This window comes from Tursiops truncatus, chromosome 4, assembly GCF_011762595.2.
Source record: "Tursiops truncatus isolate mTurTru1 chromosome 4, mTurTru1.mat.Y, whole genome shotgun sequence".
NCBI classification, from domain to species: Eukaryota; Metazoa; Chordata; class Mammalia; order Artiodactyla; family Delphinidae; genus Tursiops; species Tursiops truncatus.
Genome location: NC_047037.1, coordinates 47,852,691 through 47,870,494, shown reverse-complemented (window position 1 = coordinate 47,870,494; position 17,804 = coordinate 47,852,691). Strand labels below are relative to the sequence as shown.

Genomic DNA, 17,804 nt, shown 5'->3' with positions numbered 1-17,804 from the left:
TTCTTTTTTTTTTTTGATGTGAAGTTTTTTTTTGCAGGCTGCTTTGTTGTTGACTTTTAACATGTTGTGGCATTTACATTTAGAATGAATATTTCTTTACAAATAGTTTTAAAATCAAGAGCAACCTAGGTTTGTACTACACAGATCCTGTGTAGCTGAGTGAAATATTGTAACGTAGCATGTGGCATAGTTATCCTTTGGGGTAAAGAGGACTGAAAAGACTTTTTGGTGTTTCTTTTCATGTTTCTCACTGAAATTTAGTTTGCATTCAAGAGCAGTGACTATGGTTGCCTATTCTAACTTCCATTTTAGGAATCCTGCCACAATAGTTTTGAGCTGGGAAAAGTTTAAGTATAATAGCTTATTTGGGGAAAAATTTGGTATGAGGATTTCATATTGCCAAAATACATTTTCTTTTTTGAGCACTGATTTATTTTCTACTCATCAGAATCATGAGCTGTTTCAAAAATGTTTCTGGTTTTTTTTTTTTTCCTTTTGAGTTCTCTATTATCAAAAAGTTCTCCTTGTCATGTAAGACCTTTTGCTTAGGAGACAATCCTAAACTGCATTGTCTTTCTGTCACAAATTTCAGTCTCTCTTGCCTGCTATACATTGTGTGTGGGACATGTTCTTTTGTCTTAGGGTATTTTTTTGGTTTTTCTGTCTGTACAGCTGATTTTCACACCCGCTACCACTGTGGCTGCTGTACAGTCTGACATTCCTGTTGTCTCGTCGTCATCGTCATCTTCCTGTCAGTCTGCAGCTACTCAGGTGAGCTTGTCTAGCTTCATAATGTGGTACTTAAGGTCTGGGTCTTCAGGCTAAAGGTAAACATACATTTGTGTTTAAGTTACTGATAGTTTCAGTGCTCTTTGTCACACATTTCAGATCAACATTTAATCCAGTGAGAACTTCAAGAAAATTTTTTGGTTTTATAGAAATTATAATGCCATTAAACAGGGATATTTAGGTTATTTGACATTAGTGAAAGTTAATACGTTTTGCTATGACGTTGTATGTTTAGTTTTATTGTAAAGCAGATTTATTATGTGAGATGTATTCTTTAGATTCCTTTGTAAGCAGTTAGGTAATAACCGTGTCACGATGACTTTTAAATTTAAAAATGAGCTGGGTAAACTTTAAACTTAAAAAATTGAGCAGAATGTTACTCAGTTTTTTGTTTATACTTTGTTTGGTACTATGGAAAAAATGAACTTTAATTTTCTCCTTACACCATTCACAAAAATAAACCAGAAGTAATGTAGACCTAAAGACAAAAGACAAAACTATAAAACCTCTAGAAGAAAACATAGGGGATATCTCTACAACTCCAGGGTAGGCAAAGCTTTCTCAGATAGGACACAAAAAGCATTAACTGTAAAAGAAAAGAATGATAAATTGGACTTTATCAAAATTTAAAAACTGTTCTTCAAAAGGCATTGCTACAAAAACAAAGAGGCAAAGCCACAGACTGAGGGAAAATGTTCACAATACATATATCTGACAAAGGACTTGTATTCAGAATATATAAAGTGGGTTTACAACTCAGTAATAAGATCATGAACAGTTCAGTTAAAAATGGGCAGAAATTTGAACACTTCACAGAAGATATGCGAAAGGCCAAGAAGCACATGAAAAAATGCTCGACATGATTAATCTTCCTAGAAATATAAATCAAAACCACAGTGAATATCACTACACACTCACTAGAATGTCTGAAATGAAGGAGACTGAAAATGCCACATTTTGGTGAGAATGTGGAGGAACCATACTATCATATGTGGCTGGTGAAAGTGTAAAAGAGTACAACCACTTTGAAAAAGTTTTCTTATAAAGTTAAACATATGCTTAACATGTTACCCAGCAATTCCACTTCTAGATGTTAACCCTGAGAGATTTGAAAACATATATCCACATGAAGATGTTTAAATGAATGTTCGTAGCAGCTCTATTCAGAATAGCCCCAAACTGGAAGTAACCACTGTCTTTTAACTGGTGAATGGATAAACATATTGTGGAATATTACTCAGAAATAAAAAGGAAGAAACTACTGGTACATCTCAGAAACATTATAATTAGTAAATGATGCCAGACATCACAGAGTGCAATACTCTGCGACTCTATTTATATGAAATTTCTGAACAGGCAGAACTAATCTATAGTGAAAAAAATGGATTTGTGCTACCTGAGGCAGAAGGTGGGGGCGATTGACTGGGAAGGGGTATGAGTGATGGAAATGTTCTATATCTTGATTGGGGTGGTGGTAACATGGTATATACATAATGTCAAAACTTATTGAACTGGTTCATTCATTTTATTGTATGTAAGTCACACCTCAGTAAAGTTAATAAAAATGAATGAAATTGAGTAAATTTTAAATTAAAACAGTTGAGTAGACTTTTATATTGTATGATACCATTTTGATATTTTTCCATAGATAATGTTTTGGATTGCATATGGCAGAAATTGGTATATCTCAAGGTCATCCTTGGCTTCGAATTTTTAATTTAATAATCTCAGTCATCTGGTAAAAAGTAAAAAATGAGATAGCAATAATATTCTTTGGTATTTTTCATAGAATCTCTATTTTATTTAATAACAAAGTCCAATTTTCATATATCAGCATATAAAGATGGTGATCATTTAAACTCCGGTTTCTCATAATGTGCTCTGTGACCCTCTATAGTTCCTTAACTTATTTGGACTTCAGTTTCCATATTTACAAAATGAGACTTTTGTTAACTTTAAGGTTTTTTCAGCTCTAAACTTTAAATGTCTCTTTGTGGAATGAATTTGTTGAAGATATTATCTTCCTGTTTGTTTTGGTTTGGTTTGGTTTGGTTTGGTTTTATAAAACCTGTCAACTTCCAGAATGATAAAGTGGCATGGAGCTAGGCGTGTGGTTGCCATTGAAATTACATGCATGAAGTCCTGCATGGGCTTAAGTTCAACTCCCACTGCAGTCATTTATTAGTTGTATGACTTGAGATAAGTTACCAAACATCTCTAATAGTCATACATACTTGCAGGGTAAGTTGAAGAGTGAGTAATATATGTTTAGTGTCTAGAATATTGTAGGTACTCATTAGCACTTTTTCTGCAAAGGGGAGAATAGGAAGACCTGGGTTTATATTCTGACTTCAGCAACAGTTGCTTTGTCACTTGCCAGTTGATTGATTTTGGATAGGTCATAGTATAGCATGGTGTTTATAAGTTTGGACTCTAGAGCCAGATTCTCTGGATTCAAATACATGTTCTACCACCTTCTCATTGTATGTCCTTAAATCTCAGTTTCAACAATATAAAATAAAATAAGTGTATTGCTTCGTAGGGTTGTAATGAGGATTAAACAGAACAGTGTCTGTTACCTAGTGAGCACTCACTAAATGTTAGCTGTTATTACTTATGCTAAGCCTCAGTTTCTTCACTGTGAACTGGAAGTAATAGCTCAGAGTTGTTATAAGGAATAAATGAGACAGTAATCATAAATAAAGCACTCAGCATAGTGCCTGGCACATAAGATATCACATGCTACTAATTACTGTTTTTGTTATGCACTGTCTAAAGATGAGTCATGAATTTGGTTCTTAGCTTTCATGTAGCTAGTAGTGAAGAGAGAAGCTCAACCATTTAAAGGATTTGCAGTTTCCAAGGTAAAATAAACCAGTTATTAGGAAAATACAACTAACAAACTCTCTAGAGCACAGTCTGTTTTGTGGGTTCTCATAGTCAAAGTAATTTGTAGAATTAGCTCTTTGGGGTCCAGTTTGATGTGTATAGGTATGTGGCTTTCTAATAATCTGACTCAATTCAAGGATAGACTGAGGAACTAGAGGGATGGATTGACCTTTAGGAACTTCTCTACTAATGTTTTTCTTTGCTGTGCTTTAGAAGTGGCAGTGAATGAGGCTGACAGTGGTAGGTGATGCTAATATTTTGAATATTCCAGTGGTAACTTTCCTCAAGTTCAGGGCTGTTAGTTTTGAAAAACTTGTGCTCTACTTTGTTAATTTTTAAACATATATTTGCAGTTTTTAAAACATTTAATTTGTTTGTAATTGAGAAATACCAAATTTGAAGTTTTATTTTAGTACTCTTTAACTGACAAAAGTCAGTATAACAGTTAATTTTTCCTCAGTATTAAAATTTATAGCATACTGTAAAAAAATGAGAAATTTGGAATATCTTACCATTTTAAATGCTCCATCTCTTCTCCTTATCATGAAAAAAAAATGTGACTTTCAGAAAGATATCATAAGACTAAAAGTATGTTGTAGAAAAGTAAGAAATCTTACCAAGGCTCTCTGGGCAATTCTGTAAGAATTGAGGAGAAAACAGCCTTTTAAATTTAAAAGCTAGAAACAGTTCTACTGCTGGCAGTGTGACATGAACTCTTAATTTCCTTATGTACAAAGAAGAGATCCTATGATAATTCACACATTATTTGTTAGATCCAAATTAAAAAACTGAAGTGAGGGTATTTGGATAATCCACTATAAAAATGTAAGGTGTGAAATTAGCAAAAATACTTTGTGGGAAATCTAGACTTTTTCAAAAGTCAGAAAGTTTCCCCAAACTGATCACAGGAAAAGTTCAGATGAAATTAAAGTTGGGCATTAGATGCCATAATATTCTTTATCTTAGAAAGGGTGGGTTCTTTTTAAAAGTGAAGCTCTGTCAAGGAAATCTGAATATGTGATCTATTAACAGCTCAGTTAGCTCTGTATATGCTTTAGGAGTATAGTTTACATGTTTGAAATTTATTGTAAATATTTAAGCCAAGATGACCATAGATAGTAAAGCCATATACTAAAATTTATCTATTCATATAAATAACATATGGTATATAATACGCACATGCATACGTTTTCTTCCAGAATTCCAGAAAACAAAAGGAAAATTAGAAGAAAAATATATTATTCTATAGAAATGGACTGCTACAGCTTAAGGGTTCACTGTGTCAGATCTTCATTTACTTTGAATATGCTTTTCCTTTGAAGGAAAGCTTTTGTTTTTCAGGTTATAGTTCAGACCTTGATTACCATCATTCTGTGGTCCACCTTATACATTATTTATGGCAGATGTTAAATTTCTTGCTGTTTTTCCCTTGCTTCCTGAGAGATTTTAATATTCCTCTGCTAGACATTTGTTGAGATTTCTTTTGGTAAAACATGAACAGATTTTAATGTTAGCTTAAGAAAACCATAAATAAAACAAGATACTTAACAACAACAAGAGCAACAAAATCCATGCAATACATTTTTCAGAATCAGATATAGGAGAATACCTCAGACTTGTGTAGTTTCTGTTATGTCTGCAGCCGGAATTGCGGGGAGTACAAAAATGAATGTCAGAGATGAGAGCCTGCCAGTCAGAGTCTCAGTATTTCACAGACACAGACATTAGTAATTCTAAACCAAGCTAGATGTTTGTCATTGGTATAGGCCACTATGATCCAAATTCTATGGGAAAAGCATAGAGGGGAGGAGACAGCGTTGAGGAAAGAGGAATTTGAGCAAGGGCTCTAAATGAAGACAGTGCAAGGTATGTTTGGAGAAGGGTGAGCAGAACAATTTGGCTAGAGTATGAGGATTGTGAAATAAATAGTGGAAAAAGGGACTCAAAGCAGTTTGGGCCCAGACTGTGGAGGGCTTTGAGTGGCAAGCTGAGAAATCTGGATTTTAGCATATTTTATCTTCGCATTAAATTTCAGTAATACAGCAGTAATTAGTCCATTTACAATGCTGTGAAATATTTGATAAAAATCAGAGAAGTTGCTCCATATGATCTCACTTAGAAAATTCTTTCAGTAGCTTAGAATAGAACTGATTAAAACTTCAGCTGCCCTGAAGTAATCATTTATTCAGCATCTGCTGTTGGCTGAACACTGCATTGGCACTTGGAAAGAGAAGGTATAGAGCATCAGTTAATGATACAGCTGTAGAGACAGAACACACATGAAACTGAAGAACATCCATAAAGCAGCAATATATTTGTTACTTTAGAATCTCTCTTACTTCAGTTTCCCTCCCAGGGTCAGTGCTAGCATAAATGTTTTAGGTGCATTCATTTCTGAGGCAAAAGGTTAGGAAGCTATTGGAGAGGCATTTTTGCCTTGCTGTTTGAAAATGTTATAGACCTCAGGTGAGAGTAACTGGGATAATCCTTGCCACCATCCAGACTGGCAGTGTGTTTAGCATAGCCCCGGTGTAGATAGGAGTCATCATGTAAACCATTTCAAGGCCATGCACGATGTCTTTAGTTCATGGGATCTAGCTCTCAAAGGCAAATGAGTGTTTCATAACCACCACAACAAAATCTCACTAACTCTTTAAAGTTAGTTAATAGGAAATGCTTTTCATAATTATCACAATGGGGTAGGTGATTTCATGAATTTGTCTTCTTACTTAGAAGATTAATGTTCCCTTATAATCTCTATAGACCTATTAACTTGCTTTTTTTGTTATCTTTCTGATCTTTATTAAGATAGCAATATTATATCCACACTATCCTAATTGTGCGTAGTAATTTCTCACAAGTTTATGAGGGACTTGTAGCCTTAAAATGTTTCACAATCCTGTCATGGAGAACTCAGTGAAGTAGAAGGAATTGCTCATTCTTCCCTCCACACCCTGGGCTCTCCCACCTCTGCAGCTTTGCTCAAGTTTTCCTTTTTGCCTGGAATGCTCTTCCTCGTTCTCCTTCCTTTTGACTGTCTCTGACCTGGTAACTTTAAAATGCAGTATGTTGCAGAGTAATTTCCTCATATTGATAGTTCATTTGCAATATATATATGTGTGTATATATATATATATATTCTATTTTCATTTAGTTCTTAACGATTCTTTTCCTTAATGTCTTTTTAAAAAAATTGCCACTTAATGTTTAAGATATGATTACTTAGAATAATAGCTCCCCTTTCCTTCAGGGTTAATTAGTTGTTTCAAGTGCTTGTAGCTTTATGCATAATATAAAAAGCATAATATAAATGTGTTGTCATTGTTGTTATAATGGTAGTGATTACCACATCAATTAATACCATCTGTTTCATCCTTATTTTTTGTTATGTGGTTCTTAGGTTCAGAATTTAACATTACGCAGCCAGAAGTTGGGTGTATTATCTAGCTCACAAAATGGTCCGCCAAAAAGTACTAGTCAAACTCAGTCATTGACAATTTGTCATAACAAAACAACAGTGACCAGTTCTAAAATCAGCCAACGAGATCCTTCTCCAGAAAGTAATAAGAAAGGAGAAAGTCCAAGTCTGGAATCACGAAGCACAGCTGTCACCCGGACATCAAGTATTCACCAGTTAATAGCACCAGGTGGGATAAAGCTTTTGTTGAAACAGTTGCATTATTCATTTTCTTAGCAGGCAGAGCAAAACAAAAGATGTCCATTACTTGAACGAGAATACTTTTAAAACATTTTAAAATGTGAATTTTATAAGTTAACAAAAGAACAGTAGTGTAGCTTGAAAAAAGAGAAATCAAAAGAGCCCAACAGCTAAAACAAATTATAATAATAAAATAGATTTTTTGGATCAGTTGACATTTGATTAACATCTTCATCATGTGCTGGTCTGCTGTTATGTCGATAAAACCTTTTAGCTTTAAAATAATTTGCCTGTGGTTTGTTTAATGTGCTTTAGTGGAACAAAATTAAAAGCTTTTTAAAAAAAGCAAGTACGTATTTTTCTTTAACATTGTCATTAGTGGAAGGAATTTATCAGTTTCCAAAAATAAGGATTATGCATAATTATTTTCCTCACCATGTTGCTATTTTTCCATCTTTGATTTCATCTCTGAGAGGCAAATGTCCGGGAATCAACTAAGTCGTTTTCATTTTCATCAGCCTTTGAATCCCATGTGTGCTCCCTCTGCCATCTACAGATAATGTTGCTTCATGGTTCTCATGCTGGAAATTCTGGGGCCGTGCAGACTGAGTTTCCTTACCGTGTCTTCTGTTCATCTCAGAATTTCTCAGTGTTGAGCTTTCTTCACTTCTAATAGGATAAGGAATTATCTGCTTTCTTCTTTAAAGTTAGCACTATTTCCTTGTGTCATTGATTGCATCTTTTTTACTGACTCCTGACCTTCTTTCATAGTTATTATAGCATCTTTTGTCTCCCTCATGCTGGATCCTTTCTTTTGCTTCTTAAGCATACTTAGATCTCTCCTATTCTTAATATATCTACATATGGTTTTTGTTTGTTTGTTTTGTTTTTGTTTTTTTTGGTACGCGGGCCTCTCACTGTTGTGGCCTCTCCCATTGCGGAGCACAGGCTCCGGACGCGCAGGCTCAGCGGCCATGGCTCACGGGCCCAGCCGCTCTGCGGCATGTGGGATCCTCCCAGACCGGGGCATGAACCCGTGTCCCCTGCATCGGCAGGTGGATGCTCAACCACTGCGCCACCAGGGAAGCCCTCTACATATGTTTTTATACCAGTTTAACTATTGTTTATTGAAAGTGTGTGTGTGTGTGTGTGTGTGTGTGTGTGTTGTGTGTGTGACGCACTGGGCTAGATACCTCACATATGTTACATTAAAAAAAAAAAAAATCTTCCTTTGATCCAGCCTCATCAGGTAAGCATCTTTCTATCCTTTTATAATTATGCATTACTTTTTTCTTTTTTTCACATTACTTTTTAAAGATTCATTTTGCACTGCTGAAGGTTGCCTTTTCTCTTTTTATGTTTCTTCTGTGCTGATATTGCCAACGTTCTCTGTATCACGCAATCTCAAGATCTTGGAATTGTTTGATTCCCCTAGTTAGAAATCTCTCCTTCTGAACTTGTATAGCATTTAAAAAATATTTATTTATTTAATTGTCTGCACTGGGTCTTAGTTGCAGCATGCGGGGATCTTTTAGTTGCAGCATGTGGGATCTTTAGGTGCGGCATGTGAACTCTTGGTTGTGTCATGTGGGATCTAGCTCCCTGACCAGGGATCGAACCTGGGCCCCCTGCATTGGGAGTGCGGAGTCTTAACTGGACCACCAGGGAAGTCCCTTGTATAGCATTTTTATATTTCTTTGTGGTACTTTTTCTTTTATAGTTACTTATATACTTAGTGATCTTAGCTTTTCTACTAGACAGTAAGTAAGCTCTTTGAGGGTAGTGTCAGGTACTTTACATTTATTAAGTCTTTTAATCCTTTTTCAGATTAACCTTTTCATTCTTTTATCTTGACAGCACCAAGTTATGCCTTATATGTACTTATATCTATAATAGGTGGACAATAGTAAATATTTGTTGGATTAATAGTTGATTTTTTTTTTCCATTTGGATTTTGGAAGTTATAGCACAGTTTTTTCCATTTGTACTAACTAGGTATCACTGGTTAGAATTCTTCAATCTGAATCTTAGATAAGTGAAGGGTTTGTTAGAATGTATAAATAATAAATCCACTCATAGTATGGTTAGATGTGAATTCTTTTTTATAAACATCTGTGTGCAAGGTCCTGCTATCTATATGGCATGATAACAGGATTTTTGTACTGTATTGTCCAGAGTATTCTTAGCCTCAAACCAGCCTCTGGCCACTGTTTTTCTTTGTTTTGTTTTCTGTTTGGCTGCGCTCCATGGCTTGTGGGATCTTAGTTACCCAACCAGAGGTTGAACCCATGCCCTCGGCAGTGAAAGCGCAGAGTCCTAACCATTGGAACGCCAGGGAATTCCCTGGCCAGTGTTGATGGAAGGAGTTAGTGTGGAGAGGCAGTGACCCACTGTGCTTGGAATGACTGCTCAGGGGACAATTTATATTGATTTCTATAGTTTTGATAGATTATAATGGAGGGTAGGTTAATTTCCTTTCAAAGAGAAAGGTAGGAACTCTTTCAGGGTTAGTTCAAGCAAAGAGATCTGCTTTTGGATTTTCATTCCCCCTGAACTCACAGTATCTGGTTCTAAGTTAACACTTATTCTTCCCCTTTTCATTGATAGTGTGATAATATCTTTCTAGTTGCCTTCCTCTGATGGCCAATATTTTATGTAAGTATGGAGGAGACCAGTAAGCTAAAACCATCTAAGAGTAAGAGGGCCTTACACCATCCTGAGACTTCAGGACAATTGCAATTCCAGATTTAGAGCTTATGTGTATTAACCAAACTCCAGTTTTCTGTGGTGTTACTTTTTAGAAATAAAACCAAATGGAACACCCTAAGCCACATAAACCTTTGCAGCTTCCAAACTTAAAAATTCAATTTTAACTTAAAAATGCAGTTATTCAAAGCAATTAGTATCTTCTGGCAAGGCAGCAGTTATAATTTTTCTACTCTTTTAGTTTTTCTGCTCTTGTTGGTATGGAGTTAATCTGAAGCTAAGATTTTTTTTTTTTTTTTTTTTTGAGATTCTTGAATTGGTAATTTGTCCTTTTCTTCAATTAGAAAAATGCTTGCTCCTGCAGGTCACTTTCAAGTATTAAAAAATCTGCTTGTATTCTAACATAGTATAGTCTAGTAATTATTATAATAGACATATAACAGACATGGTTATTATTTCCTTATATGTATTTCTAGGGTGCTAACATCATTTAGTTTTCTTCATCATTTCTTCTTGAGGGTGGAATTCCCACTTGATATTTATTAATCCTATTTTTAATGTATAAAATAAAGGCAAACTTTAACCAAATGTCTGGAAGTTATCATGAACTATATTAGAGCTCAGTCTTTAGAGCTTTTATGAAATAAGTTAGAAAAAATATGCATCTTTTTTTGCAGACATTAATCCAGTATGTAGTGAAAAGACTAATTAGTCTGCTTAGGCTATCATAAAAAAATACCATGGCCTAGATAGCTTAAACCAGGGGTCCCCAACCCCCAGTCCACGGACCAGTAGCAGTCCTCGACCTGTTAGAAATCAGGCCACACAGCAGGAGGTGAGCGGCAGGCGAGTGAGTAGTGAAGCTTCATCTCCCGCTCCCCATTCCTCATTGCTCACATTACGGCCTGAACCACCATATCTGCCCCCCTCCCCGTCCCTGGAAAAATTGTCTTCCGTGAAAGTGGTCCCTGGTGCCAGAATGGTTGGGTACCACTGGCTTAAGCAACAGAAATTTATCTTCTCACAGTTCTGGAGGCTGGGAAGCTCAAGATCAAGAACTGGCAGTGTTTGGTTTTTGGTGAGCGCTCTCTTTCAGGCTTGCAGATGGCTGCCTTCTAGTGTGTCCTCATACAGTCTTTCATCTGAGTGCAGGAAGAGAGGATATCGAGTTCTCTTCTGTCTCATCCTGTTGGGTCAGGGCCTCACCCTTTTGACCTCATTTAACCATAATTACTTCCTTAGAGGCCCCCTTACCAAACACAGTCACATTAAGGGTTAGGGCTTCAACATGAATTTTGGGGGACACATACATTCAGACCATAATAGGAACCTAGACTCAGCTAAGACTGTGGATTCTTTTATACCCAGCGCTGCCTCTTAATAGCCAGGTGATTTTAGGCAAGTCACTTCACTACTGAAAGTTTCTTCACTTGAAATATACTGGATTAGTATAGTACCCTATGTACTTCATGGGGTTGTAGTAACTACTGAATGAAGTAATATATTTAATAATTTACAATAATATATTTAATTATTTGCAATAATAAAAGGTTCTGCTGCATATGTGAGAGATGATGCCAATCATTAATTCTCCAGTTATAAGGCCACCCTGACAATACTAAAGTGTTTATTAAAATCAGAGAAATTAACACACGTCATGATTCTCCAGAACACTAGGACTTTTCTTATATGGAAGTATTGTTTAAGATATCCTCAGTTATTCTGTAGTATATGTGCTTGTCAGTTGGACTTAATGGACTAATATAAAATATATAGACTCATTTTGATTTCTGATCAAAGAAAAATTTTATTTAGGTGAAAGGATAACTATTACTGTATTGAATTACCAGCTCTAGAAGGCAAAGATTGCTTACTTGCTAGAGCAAAGAAAGACTTTTTATTCCCATGAATATAATCTCCATTGTACTTCAAGAATATGGTAAATTTTAATTATAACTTAAAAATTGAATTAAAGTGGGCCTTTGCTAAACCTCTATTTCCTTATCTGTAAAAGGGTACCTACTCAACAGGCATTTTGTGAGTACAAAGGAGAGAGATGTGAAAGCATCTTAAGCCCCTTGGTGGAAAGGTACTCTATAAAAGTCCAAGATTTTTTTGAATACTCTATAATAGAGAGTCTTTATCAACACATTTATAAAGTGCTGACATAAAATTTTCAGTCTTAGTTTGAAATGCTAGTCTAGTTATATGAAAATTACTTTGTTAGATGAAATTTTAGATCTAATTTCCATTTTGTTTTTAACAATTCGTGGGTATTTGTTGAACCTTCTAAATGCTTCTTTCTTGAGATGTTAATCAGATGTTAATTTCCTTAAAGAATCTCCATAATTTCAAATAATAATGAACCAAATACAGAAAGGTTGAAAAAAATTTGTTAGAATTTTTTATAAGGTCTTTGTCACAAATAATGGTTGAATGTAAAAATAGATAAAAGGCATTACAGTCTGAGATTAAGAAAAAAGTTTTGCCTGTCTTTAGGTATATTTTAAATGTGATAATGTTACATGGTATTAATATTAAGTAATCTTCAGTTTATCTTCTGGTGAACCCAGTTTCCATTCTTATTTAGATAGAGAGGATTTCACCAGCATCTCCCTCTGTGTGAACATATGCACCAGTCAGTATGCAGAGGAGGCATAATGATGTGGAAACTACTTTCTACTTGATTTTGCTAATTCTTACATATATATTTCCTGTTATGAGTGGCTCCCTTGTGGAGAAAACTGGTATTATCACTTATAGATTACTGTAGGTTTCTTTTAGTGTATGTGGGGGAGAGAAGTAAAACAAGATCATTTGTCTAGACAGCATGGCTGATTGCGTCATTTTTTCTGCAAGCAAAACTATTGGTCTCCTGGATTTGGAATGGCCCCTGAAATTTCATTTCTTAGTTACTGTGATTATTTAACCATGCTGTAGGATTCACACGTGTGTTTTGCTTAAGTGAATTAACTTTTTATACAAAATATTTTCCTGGGTCAAATAGTACCAACTATTCATCTCGGTTCAAATTGGGGAACTTATTTGGGAAGCTTTATAGGTAATTACATTGACTGTTAGTTGGAAGAATGTTTAGACATGGATTAGAAAGGATGAGACCTTTATTTTATGATTTTGAAGTTATCTTTATTTATATTACACTTGTTCAGTTACACTCCTCTTCTTCCCAGAGAAGGAATTCAAGTGGATAAACTTTGTTAAAAGTTAATGGAAATATTCTGGTGACATATAAAATTTAATAAGAATAAATCATGTAGATTCAGATTTATGAATCAATTGTTTTAGGCAGTTTTCTTTTGGAACTTATCACAGTACAGTTTGTTTTATGAAATTATGTAGTTTTCCAAGGAAAAGTTGTTTGTCATTACATTTTTGAGCCATTCTTGTTGGGAAGACTTGTAATAGATTTCTGATGATTATGACCTTCTGATGCGAAAACGTTCCTCATTTAGATTTATTTTAAAATTTATGTGATTACTTTTGAAATAAATACTAATTGTCATTTTTTTCTCTCACAGCTTCATATCCTCCAATTCAGCCTCATCCTCTAATAAAACATCAGCAGATTCCTCTTCATTCACCACCTCCCAAAGTTTCCCACCATCAGCTGATGCTACAGCAGCAGCAACAGCAAATTCAGCCAATCACACTTCAAAGTCCAACTCAAGACCCACCACCATCCCAGCACTGTTTACCACTCCAAAACCACGGCCTGCCTCCAGCTCCCAGTAGTGCCCAGTCACAGCATTGTTCCCCAATTCAGAGTCATCCCCCTCCTTTACCAGTGTCTCCTAGCCAGTCACAGTCAGCACAGCAGTCTGTAGTGGTGTCTCCTCCACCACCTCATTCACCAAGTCAGTCTCCTACTATAATTATTCATCCACAAGCACTTATTCAGCCACACCCACTTGTGTCATCAGCTCTCCAGCCAGGGTCAAACTTGCAGCAGTCCACTGCTAATCAGGTGCAACCTACAGCACAGCTGAATCTTCCATCCCATCTTCCACTTCCAGCTTCCCCTGTTGTACACATTGGCCCAGTTCAGCAGTCCACCTTGGTGTCCCCAGGTCAGCAGATTGTGTCTCCAGCATCACACCAGCAATATTCAACCCTGCAGTCCTCTCCAATCCCAATTGCAACCCCTCCGCAGATGTCGACATCTCCTCCAGCTCAGATTCCACCACTGCCCTTGCAGTCTATGCAATCTTTACAAGTGCAGCCTGAAATTCTGTCCCAGGGCCAGGTTTTGGTGCAGAATGCTTTGGTGTCAGAAGAGGAGCTTCCAGCTGCAGAAGCTTTGGTCCAGTTGCCATTTCAGACTCTTCCTCCTCCACAGACTGTTGCGGTAAACCTACAAGTACAACCACCAGCATCCGTTGATCCACCAGTGGTAAGCCCTTGGAAGCTCTTTGACTTTCTTGCCGACCTGAAAGTAAAAACAGTTTTCTCCCACGCTATGTTATATCATTAGATCTAAATGCCAATGAATTTAAAAAGCTTGAAATTTCCATCTGTCAGTATCTGACATACATGCTGTATGGGCAAAAAAAAAAAAAAAAAATACCTTTTGTTGTAGTATGGTTGCATGCTTGATAATTTGTAATGGTTATTAAAAGTCCCTCGTTAATTTTATTACTATTTAAACAAATCCATCTGCTATCTTTACAGAGTTGATTTTTTTTCCCCAAGGGAATGCATTTGAACCAGTGTCATCTGCACAAAGTTTTTTCTCTTAAGGTGATTATCCTTCATAGATCCCTTCTGTTGGCTTGTATGTTCTTAAACGTATGGTTTATCTAGCTAACCTTTTTGGTTGTATGCATTCTGAAGTACTAGGCCTTTATGGGGCTTTTGCTTCAAGGTGGAGGTATGCTTGTATGATGTAATTTTTTGGTAAACTTGTATTTTGTAATTAAAACTTTGTAAAAACCAGTTATTCTAGGAAAGAATCCAACTTTGCAAAAACAACATTAACTGTAGGCCATCTTTCAGAATTATTAAACTGATTTTTAAATTTCTACTAAGGGAGAATATATACTTAAAATATTTCTCATTTAAAAAGCTAAGAAAATCTCAGCGGATGAGTTGAATACTGAGGATGAAAAAATCCACTGGGAGGAGTAAAAGTTTTGCGTAACTGAGATTGTGGTGAAATTTATCAAAATAAACCTCTAGAAATGGTACATACTGCCTACAGAGGAAAATTATCCTGAAAAATGTTTTTCTTTTAAACATTCTATAAAGGACTTTTAAATTTATAAAATAATTTATAATAAAAATTGAAATAAGGTCTCTAAATGTTAGAATGATCAAATTCATAATTAATTTATGACTGAGGAAAACAATATTCTCAAGAGGTTTTTTTTTTATTTTTACTTTTTTGAATTTTATTTTATTTATTTTTATACAGCAGGTTCTTATTAGTTATCTATTTTATACATATTAGTGTATACATGTCAATCTCAATCTCCCAGTTCATCCCACCACCACCACCACCCCCCAAAGGAGGTTTTATGTCAAACCTCACTAAAGAGATTTTATCACTTAAAGGCTAGTAACCATAAACTCAGAAAGGAAAGGGGTTTCAAAGTCTGTTCCTTAATGGGAAACATTTTGGTGCTCAGGATGCAAATTTATAGATTCTTTATTCTTGTCATTCTGACTGATCTTAATAGGCATGAAGAGATTGAATTCCACTTCCTACTCACTTTTATTAAGAACAGAATTTGACAAAGACAACAATGGGCATCTAGAAATAAGTTTGTATTTCAATTATTATGTCTCTATATTTTCTTTTAATGTATTTTTGAAGAGTTTACAATGGATATTATAATATAAAAACACAGGCTTAAAAGTGTACAGTACCTTCAAAGAAATCAAATTTAATTTGAATTTATATTCTCACTTTCTAGTTCAATGAATTGGTTTTTAACAAGTAAAAAAATAAAATTTCTCTATATGCCTTATATTTTTCTAATTATTTTTGTTAGGGCAGACCTTGGAGGAACATGTTTGGGATAGAAATATCAAAAACATAACAACACTTGGATTAAAGTTAAAAATATCTAGGATCTTATTATTTTCTGCCCTCTATTAATTTTGGTTTTTTTTTAAATTTATGTTACCTCATTTTTGGAATTGCTTTTTTTTCATGAGAAGAATAACTTTCTCTGCTATCACTGGTATGGTCATATTTGCTACAGATGTTTCCATGTTATTGTTCTTATCTTTTACCTTTCTTTGAGTACCATAGCCTATTTATTAAATTGCTGTATTTTTCTGTTATTACCTTTATCAAATCAATTTTTTTAACCATCCCATTTCTTCATGAATTACACATTCGTTCACAATTTCCTGGTTGTTTCAAATATTCAAAGGTAGAGAGATACTTCTAAGAGATGTGAAATTTTCAAAGATAAGTGAATTTTCAAAGTAACATCAGTATGTTTTTTAAAAGATTTTTCATTGACATTTAGGTATGATAAGTAAGATATGGTAAGTGTAGATAATTTAGAACTAATAAATGTTTTCCACAGTTTATTTAGGGAAAGGAGACAGATGGGACTAATGTACTTTATTGAGGTAAGTTTGGCAGCCAGTGTTAGTTTTAGAATAGTCATAGTTATGAACTAAAGAGAAATTGTGATGTACAGTTTCCAAATGATCTTGTGAGCAAAACCTTCACTTCTTTGCTTTATTCAGTCTTTTAGTTGTCGCACTTAGATTTTTTTTATGCTGATGGTGCCAGAGGTCTGTGACAGATTTGCTTTTGCCTACTTCTTTTATTCTTTAACTTACTTTGCCTTTACATGGGGGATGTGGAAGAAAGTATGTACAGTTAGGCTTACCTGTAAAGAACGAAAAATATTTTACAGTATTCTTTGTTGGATTATTTCAGAATATGTTATTTGTGTTTGCCTCTTTTAATCCTTTAAAACTCTTTCATTATATTTTAAAAATCAGAATACTATGCATGCTCATGCATGATCTTTGATTCCTTAAAAGGTACTGTAGTAGGTGTTTGAAAAACTTGTGACAGCATTAATATTAAAGAGAGAGTTTCAGCATTTTATGAAAAGATGATCTTTGGAAGAAAAGTAATATCTAATAAAGGAATGCGACATAGATACAGTTGAGCTGGTTGATACAACCATTACTTGCCTAATTACCTCTGAATCAACATCCCCACCACTCTGCCAAATTAAGGTAATCTCTACTACAGCAGGTGCCCCTCACTAGAAGTTTTTTGTTTTTTGTTTTTCCTTTAACCCCCAGGACATTTTTTTGGATGACTTTCCCTGTATTGGACATTATCGTTTAAAAAAAATTATCATGAACAGATACTAGCAGCTATCATTGTTGCGCTGTACAGTAATGAACGACTGCTTTCACTCCTGAGGATCCAGACATGAGGCAAGGACTCTCTCTCAGTGAAACAGGTTTCCAGATTCAGGGTTGTGAGCAAATAACTTTTAAAAATGTTGCCTACTTAGTAGCTGATTCGAATCACAGCTCTGGATATTATATTTGATATAAAATTATCAGTAACAAAGGGATTTTTTAATTTAAAAAAAAAGAAAGCTATTTTTTTCTCAATAGATTATCTTGAAAAATTAGGGGTTTTTTTTGCTTGTTTTGGTTTTTAAATTCTATTGCTGTTGTTAGATATGCCTTTGTAGGTAAAACTTCAAGTCTTTTTTATCACACATTGTTTATGCTGGTTTCAGAAATATTGATTGTT

The 17,804-nt window shown here is 34.9% G+C and overlaps 1 protein-coding gene across 10 annotated transcripts in view; it reads left to right on the top strand.

The window, feature by feature from the left end:
• PHC3 (polyhomeotic homolog 3) overlaps positions 1-17,804 on the top strand; it is an 85,656-nt gene that overhangs the window by 25,734 nt on the left and 42,118 nt on the right. For 8 of the 10 annotated variants that reach the window (XR_004526316.2, XR_002178572.3, XR_004526315.2 and 5 more), the window contains 4 exons: positions 673-771; positions 7,079-7,325; positions 13,582-14,453; positions 14,753-14,800. Coding sequence is in view for 6 of the 10 variants with exons in the window: in XM_033855460.2 (XP_033711351.1) it covers positions 673-771; positions 7,079-7,325; positions 13,582-14,453; positions 14,753-14,800 (1,266 nt within the window). In the remaining 4 variants the exon portion in view is untranslated. The remainder of the gene's footprint in view (positions 1-672; positions 772-7,078; positions 7,326-13,581; positions 14,454-14,752; positions 14,801-17,804) is intronic. The other 2 variants (XM_073803889.1, XM_019946086.3) reach the window with 1 other exon arrangement.